Below are 20,412 nucleotides of genomic sequence, written 5' to 3'. Positions count from 1 at the left end.
GTTTATTTATTTATGTGGGATAAACGTTTCTTTCAATAACAACTAGTTCGCTGATCTCGAGTTTGTTGCCGATTTAGATACTTACAAATTGTTTATTTTATTTTTTGTTTACACTTTGTGCAAACTATTGATACATCAGGGCTAACGGTATTATCAACAAAAAATAAAACAGAAATAGTTTTTGCCGTTAGGTTTTTATGTATAGAATGTCCAATAAAAACAGTTTCAAATTCGAATAATAGAAAATTTGAATTTGATTTGACACGTGTTATATTAGATATTCGTTTTATCCAAATTTGAAAAAGATTTGTCACCATATATTATCTCCAATATTTTTAACTTCCGGCTGAAAGAAAAACTGAAGGTTATTGTAAAATTTCGAATCTATTTATGTTACTAAAGACCTACGCAAATCTGATAACGTAGTTATATTTATTTATCAGTGCTCTTCCTATTTGTAAATTTTTTTTAGTACGGATTTGATAACCCAATATTTGAATTTGAATTTCGATAATATTCATAAGACTTGCATTCAACAGCTCAACGAAAAGAATATTCCAAAAAATTATAATTGAATATCAATAAGGAAACGTTTAAAAAACAAACAAAAATTAAATTAAACATTCAAAACAAACAACGGGAATAAACATTATATAAAAAACTTTAAGATAATCCAATACATTCTTGATATATGGTTAATTAGGTTCCAGAAGTTTTTTTAATCATTTCCTTCTCATTATCAGTTGACTTTTTTCGATTTTAAGATTATCAATTTTTTCCCTGCTCTAAGATGGTCAACTAAACCATAAATCAGTCACTCTGGGCTACGACAAAATTAAAACGCCTCACAACGTTATCAATTACGAATTTTAAATAACTATTAAGAATAGAATATTAAGAATTTTCAAACAAAACGTTATAAACTAAAGACTAAATCAAAAATCAACTGTTTATCAAACTCGCGATCAATGTTTTGTATAGCTACCGACGAAGACGTGTTCCATAAGCTACTGGAGACTTCGGAAGCTTTTATGAGACCCGAACCAAAGAAAAATCAAGAAACTGTTAATCTGGTTTCCTCCCTTCCTGAATTTGAAAGTTTGACTTTAAATCCCTACAACATTCTCCAATTTTCAAGCTTAATTGAATTGTGAATTGTAGGCATTGTTTTAATTTGAATATACACTCTAAATATTTGTCGAATGAGTCCAACTCCAGGTTTATATGTCAGGAATTACTTCCTGACATGACTACACGTCACCCATTCTTCCTGATTAGCCTGTAGGTTCATCGTCCTGTGGTTTCTTCTTTTTTCTTCCTGTTCTTTGTGGAAATTCTTGTTTTTTCTTCGTCTCTACGGCGATAAATCCTCGTCAAAGACGTTAGTTCATATTTAGTGGTAAAGTTTTTCAAACGATGACTGTTCTTACTTTCAAAATTTTTAGTGTGGTTTGAATCCAAATTATTGTTTGTTTTTTCAAGATTACGACTATTATATTAAGAGATGGGGTCATATTTATATCTGGATTAAGTAATATGTTATTACCTAATAATTTTTTTTTTAAATCACTATCATAGCCCCAACGACAATTCAGCAAATTTGATATTGGAATAATATTTATTTTTAAATAAGATCATAGGTTAAAGAGAAATTATTCAAGTCAATTCGATCAATTTGAAATAATTTATAAGGTTCATTTGCACTGTTTCTAAAAGTATTAATATCAATTTGTTATACTAAACACTTGTATCTACAATAAATAATAAAACCGCTGCTTTATTTTAATTGGTTTTTATTGATAAGCTGCCTAATAATTGATCAGATTAATAAATGTTAACTCACTCGTTTCATTAAAAAAGAATTTGAATATGGTGTGACTAAAATATTGAGATACCATAAATTTTAATATGAATTTCTATCACAATTCATCACAAAATCATCAAATCTTATTACAAACAACACGAAATTGATAAGACATAGGACAAACTTCTCAGTATTTCGAAAATAGACGCAAAATTCATCAATGATAGAAAAGACTCTAGATTCTATGATGATTAAGGGATTTGTCAAGAAATAATGGATTTTAGATGAAACCTGGATATGGAAATGAGTAAAAATTTTAATAAAATAGCAGTTTTTCTAAAAACATTCAAAGAAATTGAAAATAACCATCGATAAGTATAAAAATTGCTGTTTTACGGAAGCATTGTTCAAAATCTGCACAATATAGTTATGATTTATCAAAAACCAATTATTTACATAAAAAAATCACTTAAAATCAATAATTACTTTCATTACATACTCAAATATTTTGTTTGATGTTATATCCCGAAATACAGGCAGCAGCAAATATCTTTGTAGGTTAACAGTACCGGAAATATAAACAGTCTCAAAGTATATGACTTCTCATGTTTATTTATTGAAAAGTCAGTAAAGTTATTCTTCTATTTGTTTCTCATTGAGCAATTCTAAACTAAAATAAGTTATTAAAACACATTACGACAATGATCTAGTTAATAAGATTTATTACCTGGTTTCATATAAGAAGAAAAAAATACTTTATACTATACTTTTATAAAAAGTTAGAGCTAGACTCTAGAGCTATAGAGTAGATTATTTCAATTTTCTTTTTAGATTATTTTCCAAGAAAATAAAACAGATTTGCGTCAGGTTTCAAGCTATCTCCGGTTGGTATTTGTCACTATTTTTCAACAGATCGCTTCAGTTGAACCAAATTTTAGAGCTGGACGCTAGAACTATAGAGAAGTGGATTCTCAAAAATTAAAGCTAATACAAGATGTTTTATCCGAGCTCTTTCAAAAATGCGTTATTAAAACACATTACGACAATGATCTAGTTAATAAGATTTATTACCTGGTTTCATATAAGAAGAAAAAAATACTTTATTTACTTTAAAAAGTTAGAGTTAAACTCTAAAGCTATAGATTAGATTCTTTACACAAGATGTTTTAACCCTTCTGAGGTTTTCCTCATGAACCCTTAAACAAACGGTTTCGATTCTCTTTTTTTAGATTATTTTCCAAAAATAAACAGATTTGCGCTTGGTTTCAAGCTATCCCCGGTTGGTATTTGTCACTATTTTTCAACAGATCGCTTCAGTTGAACCAAATTTTAGAGCTGGACGCTAGAACTATAGAGAAGTGGGTCCTTAAAAATTAAAGCTAATACAAGATGTTTTATCCGAGCTCTTCCAAGAAACCCTTCTACGATTTGTTCATGAAAACCCTTTGAACAAAAAATTTCGATTCTCTTTTTAGATTATTTGCCAAAATAAATAGATTTGAGCTTGGTTTCAAGCTATGTCCGTTTGGTATTTGTCACTATTTTTCAACAGATTGCTTTAATTTAACCGAACTTTAAGACTAAACTCAGTTATGGTTTAGGATGGAAATGAGGGTGAAGCAAGAAACATTGATAGAGTAGAAGATGAAAACAACGAAAAAGAACATAGAAAAAGGAATGTAGAACCGGTGAAAATAGGTGGATTATGCAAACTATATACTAATAGTAGCAGATATATTGAAGAAAATTGAAAAAGAAGCAAGCACGTGGATAAAGATAAATGTATGGTAGTAGATCAAAAAAAAAGAGGAAAATTCAACAATGAAATGACAAGGAATAGATAAATCAACCACATTTCAATACCTGGTAATCGTTTCACAGGAGATAGAACGAAAAAAATAGGCGAAAACATAAAAATTAAGGTATGCAACCAAACATAAGAAAAGAAAGAAATAAGTGGCAAAGAGGAACTTGAAATTCTGCAGCAAAGAAACGATGACGACGATGATGATGAAGAAAAAGAAGAGAATTGAAATTAGAACTTGTTCTCGAACTTTTTATTAATTTTGACAATAATAAATCTGTAAAATGACACGTTATTAAATAAATTGACAATTAAAAATAGATAAGTAACTAAGAAGTAATGAATTCAATCTAAAAGTTAATGAAAAATGATAATTATACAATTAGCAATAAATTATAACCTTAATATTATGAGTTTTTGATCGAACTATCAGTTGACCTCAGATAATTCTCTGACCGCGAGTTTCACGCGCCCTCTATCTCGAAAACACATTAAGATATAAAAAAATGTTGAATAGAAAATCTGAAGAAAATTGAATTCTCTACAATATTGAAAAGCGATACCATGTGCGTAAAACTTATAGAAAACGAGATATTTGCAAAAACGTAAAAAAAAATCGATTTTTGTGACCTCTGACTCCTGACTTCAAAACTTGCGATCATCCAATTATATGTGACTTTTGAGAATAGTTTTAGGATGCCAAGATAAAAGTTTTTATTTGGTAATATACAGTGTATGTCGATTTTCCGAGATATTCACCTAATTTGACTGGACTATTTTGTGTACTATCACCATTTTCAATATCCTGCATTTGCGAGGGTGGATTTTCTGCTTTAAATACAAAATACTTCTTCGTGTAAGTCATTTATTTGACAGTATACAACAAACTTTCATTTAATTTTTATTTAATAATATCAAATTGAATATAATTCAAATTTTCTTCCTGTCTGTTGAAGTAATTGTTCCGTTCTGATGTGCTGGAAGACACGTAGAATTATGGCGCCCCCTAAGGTGCGAATCTCGCACTTTTAGAAACCCTAATTTATAACTTATATTGAAATTAAACAGATTAGACATAAACAATTCCAAATAACTGTTAAATTATTTTTAGTTACGTTATTCTCGTATCATACTAATAATTCGGTACATTAAATATAATTTTTGTAGGAAAAAACTGTGTTAAAATATTTCTGTAGTCGATTAGTTTCGATTAATTAGTAGTTTTATTGCAATTCTAATATTTATATTTCATCTAAGAAGAAAAATTCTACACATTATTATCATTATCTAAAGATATTACAGCCTTGAAGATGTCGCCCACATATGTTTAATCTCAATTGCAAGATCCAGTTTCTCCTGATTTTCGTCTAAAATATTGTGTTTGGTATGGCTCCGTCAACGAGAACTACTCAATCGGTAATAATTGACAAATCTTAGAGTCTAAAAGTGTCATCGAGCACCTTCTGCAGCTGGTACTTGTAGGTACGTAGCTATTTAGAGGACCCAACTTGTTCACCAGGTTCCTGGTAGATGATGCTGTACACTTCCTTAGTGTTTGAGTCCTTAATCACATGCTTATTGTAGTTATTATTGCTGTTAACTTGATCTTGGGTAGACATCACGAAGTCCTCAGTCACAAGAAATCAGATTTCGCTAGTGAGCCGTCTGTTTGAAACTTTTTCGTCAATTTGCGTAATGCTTGGAGTGAGAATGGAAGTAAATATCAAAAAATGCTAGAAAGATCTAATCATAAAGGGACGAGGAATAGATGAAAAATGGAGGTAGACAACTCCTAGATAATGAACGAAAAGACTCAAAGTGAAGCAGAGAGAGAACAATAAAGAAAAATGGAAGGAATAAGGGGCGAAAAATCGATGTCAGAGGGCATATATAGGGCAAAAAACGATGTCAAAAAACTTTACTGTTTGCTTTCAAGAAATAGGCTAGATAATTACTCTTTTAAACAAAAAAGACTCTATCGATATCCAGGTGTATAAACAAGTCTAAGAATCTATGCCAAAAGGAGTATATACGGGGCGAAAAATCGATGTCAGAGGGCATATATAGGGCAAAAAACGATGTCAAAAGATATTAATGTTTGCTTTCAAGAAATAGGCTACATAATTACTCTTTTAAACAAAAAAGACTCTATCGATATCCAGGTGTATAAACAAGTCTAAGAATCTATGCCAAAAGGAGTATAGGTCACGTGGAAAAGAAGATAAAAAAAGAATTGGCTAGTACAAGTAGCACAGGAATGAGAATGAGAAAGGGAAAATCATAACGACAAATGTATGAAGTAGAAAAAGAACGGATACAGTGAAAACATCGATAATAGGTTAATGACAGCTAAAACCTCAAGACTTTATCACTCGAACGGGCATAAAAAGTTCAGGTAAAGAATAAATCCCACATTTTGAAGCTTCTTTGCCAATATGCGTCTATTATACCGCCTCTTGTAACAATTTTTCGACATCGAATATCAACTTAAAGACAGATTCTGGCGAAACGAGATTACATTCACATAAATGTAAAAGGAAAAAATAATTTTAACAGTTAATTAATATAAACCGATGAAAATTAACGTAAATATTATCTTAAAAGTGCTCCGTTCCCAGGAATGATTCGTGGGTATCTGCTTTTAATAGTAAACGACCGATCTTCAAGCGTCAAATCTTCAATATTAAAACAATTAAACAAACGCTGTGCAGTCGTCTTAATGTGTCTTACTCTTCAAATACATATAATTTCCTTGTTACCACGACTGCTTTAAGTTTTGGTTCCTATTCATGAAGGAATTTTCAGATATGATAACTTACTTTCGAGACTAAAATCTAATTAATACTTTTTTCGTCCCACATTTTATTTGTCGTTGGACTAAATGTGTGGAGTTGAAAAAAAAATTTATTGTAAACCTAATTCTTCACGTTACAGCAGCTTTTTCATTGAAAAAGTTAATCGCAACACACCCAGAACGTGATGTCTTAAATTTCATTACGATAAATATATTTATCATTCTCTCAGGATGACAATGTCGTTTATTAAATCATGTATAAGAAATTATGAACAATATTTGGTAGTTTCTCGTGAATATATAATAACTTATCTCTGACCTCATTACTATATAAGGCAAGTAGACAAGTGCAATGAAATCGATGATTTTGCATATTAACCTTAATCAAAAATTAATGACTTTAAACAGGTTTTCGCACAGGAGATTTTTCAATCAATTTCATAGTATTTTGTGCTCAAAAAGTTGTCTTTCTACAGTAACAAAAAATACGAATCAATAGATTTAATAGATGTAATAAAATAATCGAAGACTTGAACACCGATAATTACACATATATATCAGAATGGAAAATAAACTGAACAATAGAAGACCTGTGACGATCGGTATCAGGCAAGGAGACAACCTCAGCATCATAATGGTCAAGATACAATTTCTTTCACCAAACACAACATCACAACTTAAACCTTCAAACATTACACAGAAAAGAAGTTGTTAGAAAAATGATGATAGCTAATATGGAGCAAAATACGATTTCTTCTATTAATGTTCTTCAAGAAATGAGGATGGTGGACAAAGCTTGCCGAAACGTAGCATCCCTTGCTTTAGAATCTGTGGTTTTTCTTCAGAACCTCAAGAAATCATTAAAGAGGAAGATTACTTACTTGCTATGATGAAGTAGTCACAGCAGGGACGTTGACAAAGTAACAAAGAAAGTAAGCAACTGCATTGAAAGTGATAAAAACGACGATTTTAACGACGAACCACAAACTTCATCTACGAACGTATCAATGAACGAATCAAAAAGAGTTTCAAAGACTGTACGATCATTTATAGAGCGGAATTGAAAATCAAATCGATTTAGAAACTGTAAATAGTTTAAAACAAAAGAAAATCGCAGACTTTTTTGAATAGACTAAACCTTTAATTGTTGTTTTAGTTTTATGTAACGTGTGCAATGCGAATAAATAAAAATAATTATTTAAATTTCTGTATTTTATTGAACCAATACTTCTGACGCATATGTACATACCTACCTCTATATTAACCTATCCTTAACATAGATCCTTGATAACTACAGTACAACGAGGTTGTACTGTAGTATGTTATGCTGATGACGCAGTGATCATCTCAGAAGACTGAGATAACTAACTGTATAGAGTTGAATAAACAGCGAACGGTATCCAGAGAATCGAGAAGATGTAAACTCGCAATATACGATCAGAGTGTAGACCATGTCATTCAAATATATAGGAGCTAACCTAACAAACAACGGAGGCGTCATTAATATCAGAGTACCTGAGAGATAAATATATCACTACCAGGAGCAAAGTCAAAATATACAAGACCTGTGTGAGACCAGTAGAGACCAGAACAGAGAACACCATAACCAGAAATGATGAAATAAGGGAGATATGTGACATCCAGGATGTAGTGAAATGGGCGAGGAATAGGAGAAGGGAATGGAGAGACCACGTGGAGATGACAGGCAAAGATTGCAAAGAAAGAAAAACCGACCACCAGGACGACAACCTACAAGATGAAAACTGGTCTTCATCATCCCAGCTGCAACTAGGCAACTATGGATGCAAACACGGGACTAAATCCTAACGTACAATGAAGAAGAAGAAAAAACTTAAAAAATATTCTATATACTGATGAAAAACTTAAAATATTACTTAAATTTGGCCTGTTTGTGTCTTTCCACGCTGTGGAGTCAGCTCATCACTCAGCTGAATGTCAATTGGGCTTGTAAGTGTAATGATCGTGCCATGTTTCATCAATTGTCACATATTAACGCAAAAATTCGTATTGAGCACCTGCAAACACTTCGAACTCTTCGACCAACGAGGTAATTTTGTATCTATGTATGTATGAGAACAGAAAAGAGTCCGGGTGAGCTAAATATGGCTAATAAGATAGCATTTCCTCGCTGAAACGTCGCAAAAAGTTCGTCGTTGATATTGATAGAATAATCCTTGCCTTCTATGGAGCTGATTTTCCCCCTTTTCAGTCCATTGTTTTGTTTTAATATTGATAACGAAGAAGCAGATACTACTCTAAACAGAACTTTCGCAAAACCATTTACGATTATCCGCAATTCTTTCGTTAACTTCATTGATGCTTTCGTCGATGGCCCAGTGTTTGACTTTCCAGAGGCCAAGTGTTTTCACGAAAAACCAAAATTTCATTAAAAAATTTCTTTGTAACCATTTTTTTAAACTAACACAAGCTGCTTCACTCGAAACTTATATATCACAAACTAATAGTATGACAGCTGTCAAATTTATACACGTATCTTGAAAATTATATGAATTTAATACTAGTAACTCCATCTTTATGTTACCCTATAAACTTTTCTGTAATACAACATGCAATAGTGCGGAAATCTGGGATTTATACTTTCTAATCTGCACCAGCTCTTAACTTTATTTTATAAGAGGTATGGAAACGGTGACAACGCCTGCAGAAGCCTCTAAAGCCGTTTACCTATCCCGCAATTTCTTTATAAATACCATATTGGTATGGGATTAAGATTAAGCGACCTGGGTGGAATTAAACCTTAAATTTTTATTTTCTCTAAGACCACCGGCAGTTCTTTATGGTCTCGCATTATCGTCAATAAAAATTGACCACTACCATTAACATTAAAAAGTTTTCTTCTCAGAATTCTCGAGGATTTCTACGAGCTGAGTACCAGGTAGTTGTTTTGGTATTGAATCAATTTTTAGTATTTGTTTGTCGAGAAAACTCTTCGATAGTTGGTGTTAAAATTAACCATACTCTTTTAATTTTTAACGGAGTCTTTCAATATTTTCATACAAATAAAAATTAGCAATCCTGAAACCACTTATCACACAAAATCAAATAAAAAAATTCCTAAAAAGCAACATCCAAATAAAACTCATTCATTTCATATAGGTCGATTTAATTCAAAATACAACGCAACAAGCTCCCAGACTATTTAATTTTTGACGTTACTATTTCATCGAATTGTCAATATTCTTAAATTGACAAGCGTTAAAACTGTCATAACTTGTTAATATTATATAAGTAATCCATAATTATAGATAACAGGTTTTACAGCTTCAGTTTTGTTATTTTATAACCACACCTCGTAAGTATTTAGTTTGAATACTGAATTTATGGACAAAAATTATCGATCATGGTCAAACACGAGTAATTTATGTCCTTAAATGTTGTAATTACTGATAAAAACAAGTAATAAAAAGTTAATAGATAACACGCAAATCATTGTATAATATTATCAAATCGAGAAGTCCTTGTTATATAATTTGACCTATTTTGAGATCCACACGCATATTTTTCTTGAAATTAATCATAAATTAGAACAAAATATTTCTTTAGAATCTTTAAAAGTTTCTTGATTTACCATTTGGATTAGCTACATTATTTTTTGGATATCGTTGAAATTGAATCATTGAAATAGAAATATTGAGAAATTCTACTTTACTACATCATCAATGAGACACAAAATCGACGAAATTTCGTACTTCTAGCACACATATCTTTCACTTTCTACCGCATTTATCACTGCAAGTTTCTTGCTCAAGGAGAATTTTAACCTCTGCAACCTTAAACCGAAGCAAAGCCCAGCTAAAACGTATTTGTTGTTGAAAACTGAAATTGATGTTTTTTAGATCGGAAACTTTTCAGAAAACCCTCGTACAAACCGTTTCTGATATATTACCGAGGGCGTCATTCTTATTGAGACACTCTGTACCTTTTACAATCGAATAATTAACTCGAAACAACGCATATTTAACAGGTTCATCCAATCGTATTATACTTTGGTTTTTTCTTTTTCATAATCACTTCGACTAAGTCATTGACCCGCTGCTCTGTGAGACATTATTATTGCAATAAACACTGTTTATTAACACTGTTAATGTTCCATAAAAATTTTTTTATTCATACAATATTCTCTAATATAAAATTAAACATTTAATACAATTAAATTTATTTGTCCACTCGTATTCCCTGTATATAATTTTATTTTTTTGAAACCCTTAAATGTAACCGATGAAATAACAATAATAGCAAACAAAAATAACCGTGAAAAAACGCCGGAGGCTGAAAGCTCTGAATTATTAAAAAACGTATCATCACGAACTCGTCTAACCACGTAGATCGTGAAGCCAGTCCTGTACCATTATGTTGATACAGTCTAAAGTTTGGCGGATGGCGAGGAAATCAGTAAATAATTGTACGTTTTAGTAAACTAATTGAAATAGTAAAAAGTAAACAGTGAATTTGATTAAGTGCATAATTTTAGTGAATAGCGAGTAGTTTAGTGCTTAGTACATAGTGTAGTTTATCTAAACCCTATTGACCTAGAGAATTTTGTGCTTACGAATGATTGAGGATGACGCGTATCTTTTTATACCAATGCAGCAGCAGGAGTTCCACTCAAAACATCTTTTTAAGTAAATTATTCCTTCAAAGTTGGAAAATTAACAGCTTCTAGCAACCGGGATCTACTGATCCCATCCCAGCTCACTACTTGACACTTTAAATATAATTTTTTTTTTGTTTACAGTGCGGGGGATGTCCCAATCCGTACAAGGGATGGAAATGTAATTGTGCAGGCATAAAGGGGGCACCAGGACTTGAAGGACTTCCGGGTATACCAGCTAGACCAGGTGATTACGGCGATGTAGGTTTTCCGGGAAATCCCGGGCCGAAAGGAGAAAAAGGATCGGATGGTGAATATGGACCTGTAGGTGATAAAGGACCTAGAGTAAGTTTATACATTATATTTATATCTAATTTTGCACCCTATCAATTATCTATTAATGACAAGAATTATTCTTCTACTCTTATCCCACGTTAACGTTTACAAGTTTCATCTTCGTTTCAGGGAGATGAAGGACTACAAGGAATACAAGGAATACCCGGTCGAGCTGTAAGTATTGTTTAGAGTATTAACTTAAACCCAATAACTATTCTAATATATGTTCCTAGGGTGAACCAGGTGAACCGGGAGTTCGAGGACCACCAGGTATTGACGGTTACGACGGTGCTGACGGTGCGCACGGTGTTGCTGGTACTCCAGGGCGTCCAGGACCACGTGGTTCTCCAGGTCCTGAAGGTCCTCAAGGTCCAGTTGGAGAAGCTGGTGACGGAGGTGGAAATTCCATAGGAGTAAAAGGAGAAATGGGTATTAGCGGTATTGATGGAATCCAAGGTATAGATGGTCTACAAGGACCTAGAGGTCCTACTGGTTACAGAGGTCCACCTGGAGTTTCTGTAAGAATATCTACTTGAAAATTGTATGTTATACTGTACCATCGATTTCTTTTGATTAGGGTATTGGTGGGGAAGCGGGACCAAAAGGGGTACAAGGAGATGCAGGTGACAACAAACCCGGTTTACCTGGACAACGTGGTATGGATGGTGATCAAGGCCAAAAAGGGGAAAAAGGAGATGGATTCGCTAAAGGAGATTGGTCAGTTGTACCTACCACCCTCAATTTAAAAGGAGAGCCCGGAGACAAAGGACAGAAAGGAGAAATGGGAGAATGGGGAAGAAAAGGATACATAGGAGAACGTGGACAGCCTGTGAGTGAAATAATAATTTATAAAATAATTTTACTCCATATAAGTTAAATATTATTGATACATAAGAAGATTTAATCCTTTCAAATTCAAACAGGGTATTCCTGGACGTAAAGGAGAATCGGGTTTCAGAGGAGATCAAGGTATAGACGGTTTTTACGGAAAGCAAGGTCCACCAGGACCTGAGGGACCTGCTGGAGAAAAGGGAGATAAAGGTGCACCCGGATACGCAGGTCAAGATGGTTTAGATGGAGATAAAGGAGGAATTGGTGAATCAGGAAGACCAGGTAGCCCAGGTCCTCAAGGAAAGGAAGGTCCCCCAGGTGTCTATAATCCATTCCTCGACGAGCCAGCTAAGCCGGGACCCCGAGGTAGACAAGGACCCGATGGGCCCATGGGAGAAATTGGTATGTCAGGAATACCCGGATTACCGGGTATGCCTGGCCCGATGGGAGAGCCGGGAAAGCCAGGCCCCCAAGGAAGGCCTGGTGTGCCAGGTATAAAAGGACTTAGTATTAAAGGAGAACGTGGTGAAGACGGTTTACCCGGTAGACCTGGTAACCCTGGACCACCAGGTGAACCAGGAATTGTCGGTATAATGGGACAAAAAGGATTTCCTGGTGAAACAGTATTTGGACCCCCGGGTCCTGCGGGGCTTCCGGGTCTAGATGGTTTTGACGGACCTCCTGGCGACAGAGGTGATACTGGTGATGCTGGTCTCAAGGGATTCCCTGGTGCAGGAAGTCCTATAAGAGGGCCCCCAGGAGAATCAGGTTCACGTGGACCTCCTGGTATTGCGGGAGACCCGGGTTTTCATGGTATGGATGGATTTCCAGGATTAAAGGGAAGGCGTGGAGATGACTGTGGAGTTTGCCGTCCTGGTAAGTTCTTCCATATATAAGTGAACAATTTCAACATATTTTTGTCTGTTATAAAGGTTTAAGGGGGAATAAAGGGGATAAAGGAGAGGCTGGTCGTTTTGGTCGCCCTGGAACAATTGGATACCAAGGATTGCCAGGACCGCGTGGACCTCCTGGCCCTGATGGATTACCGGGACCGGCAGGAGAGCCTGGGTTAGATGGAACACCTGGAACAGACGGTATGGAAGGTGTACCAGGACCTCCAGGTAACCCAGGGATACTCACTTACCCTCCCGGTAACTTAATATTAGCCGACGAAGCAGAAACAGGAGATGCTGGTTTTCCTGGATTGATGGGACTTGAAGGGCTTCCTGGTCCAAAGGGTCCGATGGGTGATGAAGGATTTGTAGGTCTCAAAGGTCAATTTGGTGATGATGGTGAACCAGGAATACCTGGAAAAGATGGTTTGCCTGGTCTAAACGGAACTCCGGGAATGAAAGGTGAACCAACGTCAGCTACAAAAGAAGATGTTATGGGATCGCCTGGTTTAAAAGGAATTAAGTAAGTAAAAACTCCACCTGTATTATTTGTTTGTTCCAATTTCTATTCTAAAAATGACATTGTTTTATTTAGGGGAACGAAAGGAGAACCTGGAGCACCTGGACCTAGAGGTATGGAGGGAGATGTATTAGGACTATATGAAGATAAGCGAGGAGACAGAGGATCTAAAGGCGATATAGGAGAACCAGGTATTTATCGAAATTGAGTTTTTCATCGCCTTCTAGAATAAAAATACGTATTCTTAAATGATTTCAGGTTATGATGGTTTGGTTGGACCGAAAGGATTCCGGGGATCACCTGGTTTACCGGGACTACAAGGTTTAACCGGAGAACAGGGAATTTCATTCGACGGACCACAAGGTCTTAAAGGATATCCTGGCATTCGAGGAGATCAAGGATTCAGAGGACCATCCGGTCCAGATGGTAAACCAGGAATAGATGGTCTTCCTGGTATTCGCGGACCAAAAGGAGATCGAGGAGATTACGGTTTAGCAATTTTGAATGGTGTTATGGGAATCAAAGGATTGAAAGGTGTTAAAGGACAAACAGGAGATTTTGGACCAGACGGACGTCCTGGACTTTCAGGAAGACCTGGACTTAAAGGAGATAAAGGAGCCAAAGGATCTCCAGGATATAGCGGCGCTACCGGCTTTGCTGGAGCTAAAGGACAAAAAGGCGCATCAATCACAGGACCACCAGGAAGGTATGGTGCTGATGGATTACCTGGATTACCCGGACAATTCGGAGATATTGGACCAAAAGGAGAAGACGGTATTACAGGACCAGTAGGATTACCTGGAGCAAAGGGTGAACCAGGACTTCAAGGATTCCGAGGATTCCCAGGTGAGATAAATATTTATAATTCGGGAATTTAGCTTTTGTTTATTCATAACTGAATTTGCGAATCAAATCAATTAAAAAATGGTGGAATTTTAGGAGATGAAGGTCCTGTTGGATACCCTGGTCACAGAGGTTCAGATGGATTAATGGGGGTTCCGGGTCTATCCGGCGAGAGGGGTGATATGGGCTTTCCAGGTCTAAATGGATTACCTGGTCCCAAAGGACTGCCCGGTTATTATGGCAGGAAAGGAGAACGGGGAGATATCGGATATCAAGGACTACAGGGTTTTAAGGGAGAAGCTGGATTAAAAGGAGGCAGAGGAGATCAAGGTTTGCCAGGCTGGGACGGAGAGGAAGGAGAATCTTCACAAAGTGGAGAAAAGGGAGATGCTGGAGAGCCAGGTTTACCTGGACCTCAAGGATTTAGTGGACGTCCGGGATTACCGGGTTTGAAAGGATTAGCAGGAGATGACGGAAGAGATGTAGTAGGTCCAATAGGTCAAAAAGGCGAGCGTGGTGAGCCAGGTAAAGATGGACGTAATGGATTTATTGGAATTAAAGGTGAACAAGGAGAACACGGAGACGTTGGTTATAAAGGATTTATGGGCGACAAAGGAACAATTGGTCAACCAGGAATACCAGGTCTAAACGGGATACCCGGCTTCAAGGGCAGTAGAGGTGATATCGGACGTATGGGATTCAATGGAACAAAAGGAGAAAGAGGAATGGATGGTGAACCCGGTCTAATAGGAAGACCAGGTATGCCTGGTGATGAAGGATATCGTGGAGCGATAGGAGCTACCGGCGCTAAAGGTCTAAAAGGAAACAGGGGTCTTGCTGGTATTGCACCAATTGGATTTGCAGAAAAAGGGGATATTGGAGACTATGGTATGACTGGTATTCAAGGTAAAAAAATAATTGATACCCATTATCCAGATTTCTATAAGAACACAAATATTTATAGGTTTAAAAGGAATACAAGGAGATATCGGTTTTCCTGGATTGATTGGCTTAAAAGGGGAATTAGGTGCTAGTGGATTTGCTGGATTACCAGGTGATTTCGGATATCCAGGAATGCCCGGCGCTAGAGGGGATGTAGGACTACCTGGACCACCAGGAATACCAGGACAAAATCCTGAACGAGGTGAACCAGGTCAAGATGGCTTTGATGGACTTCCTGGACGACCAGGGTTCCCAGGGCAAAAAGGAGCTCCCGGAGAATTTGGGCCTGACGGACCTATGGGAAGAGCTGGTAAACCAGGAATATCATTAACTGGTTTCAAGGGAGAACAAGGAGATGACGGTTTTCCTGGATTCCCAGGACAACCTGGCCCAAGAGGTAAATCATTATTTTAATTAACGATTACTTTTACAACTATTCGTTATTACAGGTGAACCAGGTATTCAAGGAAGAATGGGCCGTGCTGGTCCTAAAGGTTTTGTTGGGGACCAAGGATATTCGGCTTATAGTGCAAAAGGAGAAACGGGGGATGTTGGTTATAGAGGTTTACAAGGATTTAATGGAACCAAAGGAGAACGTGGTGAACCAGGATTAGACGGTTTACCAGGCCCTCGAGGTCCTCAAGGTCTTAAGGGAGTAAGAGGTTTATTTGGATTAGATGGTGTGGATGGTTTTCCTGGTCTTAAAGGGTCCAAAGGAGACGTAGGTGATTGGGCTCCAGATGCACTACCAGGTGAACCGGGTGATATTGGTTTACCAGGATTTGATGGAGTACCCGGTTTAAAAGGTTTTCCAGGAAAAACAGGGTTCCCTGGAGCGCGAGGCCAAAAAGGAGAAATGGGTATGTTTCGAAAATATACCGAAATTTAAGAATTATATTAAAATACATTTTTTATCACAGGTGATATTGGACTTGCTGGTATTCCCGGATTAAATGGGCCTAAAGGTGCACGTGGATCGCCAGGTTTTAGAGGCCGTACTGGTGCTAAGGGTTTTCCAGGACCAAAAGGTGAAAGGGGAGTACCAGCTCCGCAATATTTTGCTCCTAGAAGTAGAGGATTCCATTTCACGAGGCATTCTCAATCGGAGCAAATACCAGTTTGTCCATCAAATACAGTAAAAATGTGGGACGGTTATTCTTTATTACACATAATGGGTAATGAAAGATCACACGGACAAGATTTGGGTAAGTTTAACAATATTTTACTATTTTTACCTTATATTCTTACGGTATTATTAGCTAAGCGATTATTTTTTATTTTATATGTTTAGGTGCTCCCGGAAGTTGTTTGAGAAAATTCAACACAATGCCATTCTTATTCTGTAACATCAATGATGTATGCGATTATGCTCAAAGTAATGAATACAGTTATTGGTTATCAACTACGGAACCAGTTCCGATGACAATGACAAATATTGCTGCCCAAAACGTACAGAGATATATTTCAAGGTAATTTAATTTCAGATCCTCAACGAAAAATAAATCTCGATTTAGTTGTCGAAATCCGTACCTAACCTTTTTTGTTTTTATTTTAAGATGTTCTGTATGCGAAGCACCAACGAGAGTAATTGCAGTTCACAGTCAAACGGTGGAAGTACCACTATGTCCTCAAGGATGGGATCAACTATGGATTGGATACAGTTTCCTCATGGTAAGTTTTCACTAAGAGATTCAATTTTTCTCTATTGAATTTCTCCTCAATTTTCAGCATACTGATGCAGGAGCAGAAGGCTCCGGTCAATCTCTAGTATCTCCTGGGTCTTGTCTAGAAGAATTCCGACCAAAACCATTTGTCGAATGTCACGGTCACGGAACATGCAACTATTACACAACCGCCGTTTCTTATTGGCTTGCTACTATAGAAGACTACGCTATGTTCCGCAAACCAAGACCGGAAACCCTAAAAGCGGGTTCTCTTACTCAAAAAGTTAGTAGATGTTCTGTATGTATTAGAAGAAAAATAGAAAGAAATCCAGTACCAGTACCTGAAGTACCTAGTGAGATAAATAGACCTTACAACAGGTAAGTATAGTACGTTATATTCAGCTTCCCAACTCAACATTTTTATCATTCCAGACCATCATACACTGGTTCATCATCCTATGGATCTTCATACGACAGTTCCTCGGGATCGACACGTTATGGCGTATCACCAGGTTCATCTGCTTACGGTTCTTCTGGTTCATCTTATAGAACGTCTTCGGGACCGTCAGCCGCAGCAGCTACAGGAGGATCGTACGGAGCATCATCCAGAGGTTCGTACGGATCATCCGCGGGAGATTCATATGGATCATCGGGAAGAGGTTCATATGGATCTTCGGGAGGTTCATATGGATCTTCGGGAGGAAGTTCATATGGAACATCATCAGGAGGATCGTATGGAACATCATCAGGAGGATCGTATGGATCATCAGCAGGTGGTTCATATGGATCATCAGGATTACCACAATCATCGGCAACATCTCGCACATCATCTCAAGGACGGTCTTATAGACCAACTGTATACCGACCAAATAATCCTCCACCTCCGTTCATTAGCCCGAGTAGAGATTCCGAACAATCGACTTCAAATCCGACTTACAAACAGCTTAATACCGGAACCAGAAGGACGCGTCCAATCAGAAGAAGAAGACCAAACAATAACAGAGTACATAATCGAATAACTCACTGAACACTCTAACGTGCCATATTTTTTTTTTGTTAAATTAATGTAATTAATGTACAGTATAAATATTTTAAGTATGAATTTTCTATCCCATAACACTAATGGATTTTTCGGGAAAAAGAAAATGTAAAAATGTAAAGAATCTTTTTCCAAGCGAAGCTTGATGGTAAATATATAGCCAACGTTTTATTTTGGTGCCATAGTCTTAATTAAAATTAAAATAATTAAGCTTATCAAAAATAACTTGATGTGATTCATCTGTGTATCAATCGTAGGTTTTAAGCACTGCCAAAAATAAATTGTAATAAATTAAACAAATAAACGATATTTCTTAATTAATAATAACTAATTTTTTTATCGATTCGTAACTTCTAAATACAGAACTTTTCAGTTTTCTAATTATCTGTTATCGTTACAAAATAGAATATTTCTAAATTTAGGCAACGGCGCGGAGCTAATTCACAAAAAAATCTTAACTATTTAACTAAAAACAAAAACTTTCGTCCAAGATTTAGTTTTCTTATTCATTTTAGATGAACAATAAAAAAATTGATCAGTATATATATTATAAAAGAAATTTTACAATATACATGTAGCTAAAGCTCAGAAATGGCCTTTTGTAGATATAAAATCTAAAAGTTTCGCCTCCTAAAACCTTTTAGAGTGGGTGCTTTTGTAGGTATTATTTACGAAAGTTTCGCTTTTCCGCACAGGACATTCGATAGATTTGTCTATGGTTAGACAACGCATTTACTTGCCTAAAAGGCCTGCTTAAGACACGCCTTTTAGACACGCCAAACAGTACAGAACGTTCTAGGGCATTTTAAGTGATTTATCTATGATTTAGTCAACGTCACATTTATTTTCTTGAAACGTGTGCTTTTGAAGATATAAGTTTCGCCTTCTAGAACCTTTCTGACCAGCATGGTACATTCGAGAGAGTTTTGAGTGATTTATCCATGATTTATATTGGCGTCATAATTGATTTTTAACATATATAACGTGAACAGTTTGAGTGAATTATCTATGGTTGAGACAACCACTTACTTACCTGAAGCATATTCTTTTGTAAATGTGAGTTTCTAAAGTTGTGCACTCTAGAACCTACTAAAACAGCACTGGAATTTCGAGAGATTTGTCTATGGTAAAGCAGCTTGACATGGTGCAAGATCGCTTGCAAGAAATTGCACGTAATTTTTTCAAGTCAAAATATTGTACGTCGTTTGACATTACCACTACCACCACTAACAAAAATTCCACAACTAAGTTAAAAAAATTCTTAAAATCAAATTTTATTTAATATTTTGTGACCGACTTGAAAATAAAAATAACAGAGTTATGTGAATAACTCATTGCAAGTTTTATTGCATCATGTCAAGCGGCCTTAAAGGACATACTTTTAAAGATATCAATTCAGAAAGTTTTGTTTTCTTTAGATTAGCATAGAATATTCGAAAGCAGTTTAAGTGAATTATATATGGTTTAGGCAACGTCGCATTTATTTATCTGAAAGACGAGCTCTTGTAGATATAATTTCCAAAAGTTTCGCCTTCTATAGCCTTTCTGACATATATATAATATATTACATATATGCTTTCTGACCATCATAGTACATTCTAAGAAATATTGAGTGATTTATCTATGATTTAGACACGTCATTCCATTCAAGTTCTCAATTTTCACGTCATAAAACAAAACGGAAGGCGGCCATATTGATTTCTCATGTCAAATTATGCTTAAAATAATCAAGCTCAAATGTTTTCGTTTAGAACAGAGGTGTCAAACTCAATTTTGCAGAGGACCATATATTAAATTTTGAATTTGACGGGCCAGATTGGAAATAAATTTACTAAATTATTATAACATTTTATTTATTAAATTATATAAATATATAATATCCGGATCCAGATACTCATTAATTTCGGGTATCATATTCGTTGTAGTTATTCCAAGAATTGATTGGGGATGTTTATTCGTAAGTCTTGTGCGATGTGTGTTCTTATTTATTTTCATGAGGGAAAACTACTGCTAACATAAATAAGTGCTACCAAACATGCAGAGAATGAGTGCTGTATGCTTTTTTAATTCGGGTTAATTATCTAAACTCTTGAAATATTGTGTATTAAATGTAAGGGCGTTAATCTCATTAAATTTTTCTTTCAAAATACTATCCAATTGAAAATCTATCAACTCAATTTACAAATGAATTGTTGCCTGTGAAACAAAACATCCGAACAGGAATCGAATGAAGTTCCCCTGTGGTCCTTCTCTTTTTACATGACCGATTTACAACATCATATTAAGATCCACGTTCCATTTACACCCAA

At 35.7% G+C, this 20,412-nt stretch overlaps 1 protein-coding gene across 1 annotated transcript in view; it reads left to right on the top strand.

Annotated features, from left to right (window-relative positions):
* Nucleotides 1-18,430, top strand: part of LOC130904225 (collagen alpha-1(IV) chain) — an 89,975-nt gene extending 71,545 nt beyond the window's left edge. Inside the window, exons 2-17 of the mRNA XM_057816867.1 lie at nucleotides 11,180-11,380; nucleotides 11,501-11,545; nucleotides 11,605-11,889; nucleotides 11,949-12,200; nucleotides 12,295-13,078; nucleotides 13,135-13,618; nucleotides 13,691-13,806; nucleotides 13,874-14,461; nucleotides 14,555-15,364; nucleotides 15,423-15,797; nucleotides 15,850-16,260; nucleotides 16,321-16,605; nucleotides 16,692-16,869; nucleotides 16,957-17,071; nucleotides 17,129-17,442; nucleotides 17,497-18,430. Of these exons, the coding sequence (XP_057672850.1) occupies nucleotides 11,180-11,380; nucleotides 11,501-11,545; nucleotides 11,605-11,889; nucleotides 11,949-12,200; nucleotides 12,295-13,078; nucleotides 13,135-13,618; nucleotides 13,691-13,806; nucleotides 13,874-14,461; nucleotides 14,555-15,364; nucleotides 15,423-15,797; nucleotides 15,850-16,260; nucleotides 16,321-16,605; nucleotides 16,692-16,869; nucleotides 16,957-17,071; nucleotides 17,129-17,442; nucleotides 17,497-18,091 (5,838 nt within the window). The 3' untranslated portion in view covers nucleotides 18,092-18,430. The remainder of the gene's footprint in view (nucleotides 1-11,179; nucleotides 11,381-11,500; nucleotides 11,546-11,604; nucleotides 11,890-11,948; nucleotides 12,201-12,294; nucleotides 13,079-13,134; nucleotides 13,619-13,690; nucleotides 13,807-13,873; nucleotides 14,462-14,554; nucleotides 15,365-15,422; nucleotides 15,798-15,849; nucleotides 16,261-16,320; nucleotides 16,606-16,691; nucleotides 16,870-16,956; nucleotides 17,072-17,128; nucleotides 17,443-17,496) is intronic.
* Nucleotides 18,431-20,412: the final 1,982 nt, after the last annotated feature.

The sequence above is a fragment of the Diorhabda carinulata genome, chromosome 2 (genome assembly GCF_026250575.1).
Source record: "Diorhabda carinulata isolate Delta chromosome 2, icDioCari1.1, whole genome shotgun sequence".
NCBI lineage: Eukaryota > Metazoa > Arthropoda > Insecta > Coleoptera > Chrysomelidae > Diorhabda > Diorhabda carinulata.
The sequence above is the reverse complement of the archived record's forward strand: the minus strand, read 5'-3'. Positions and strand labels throughout refer to the sequence as shown.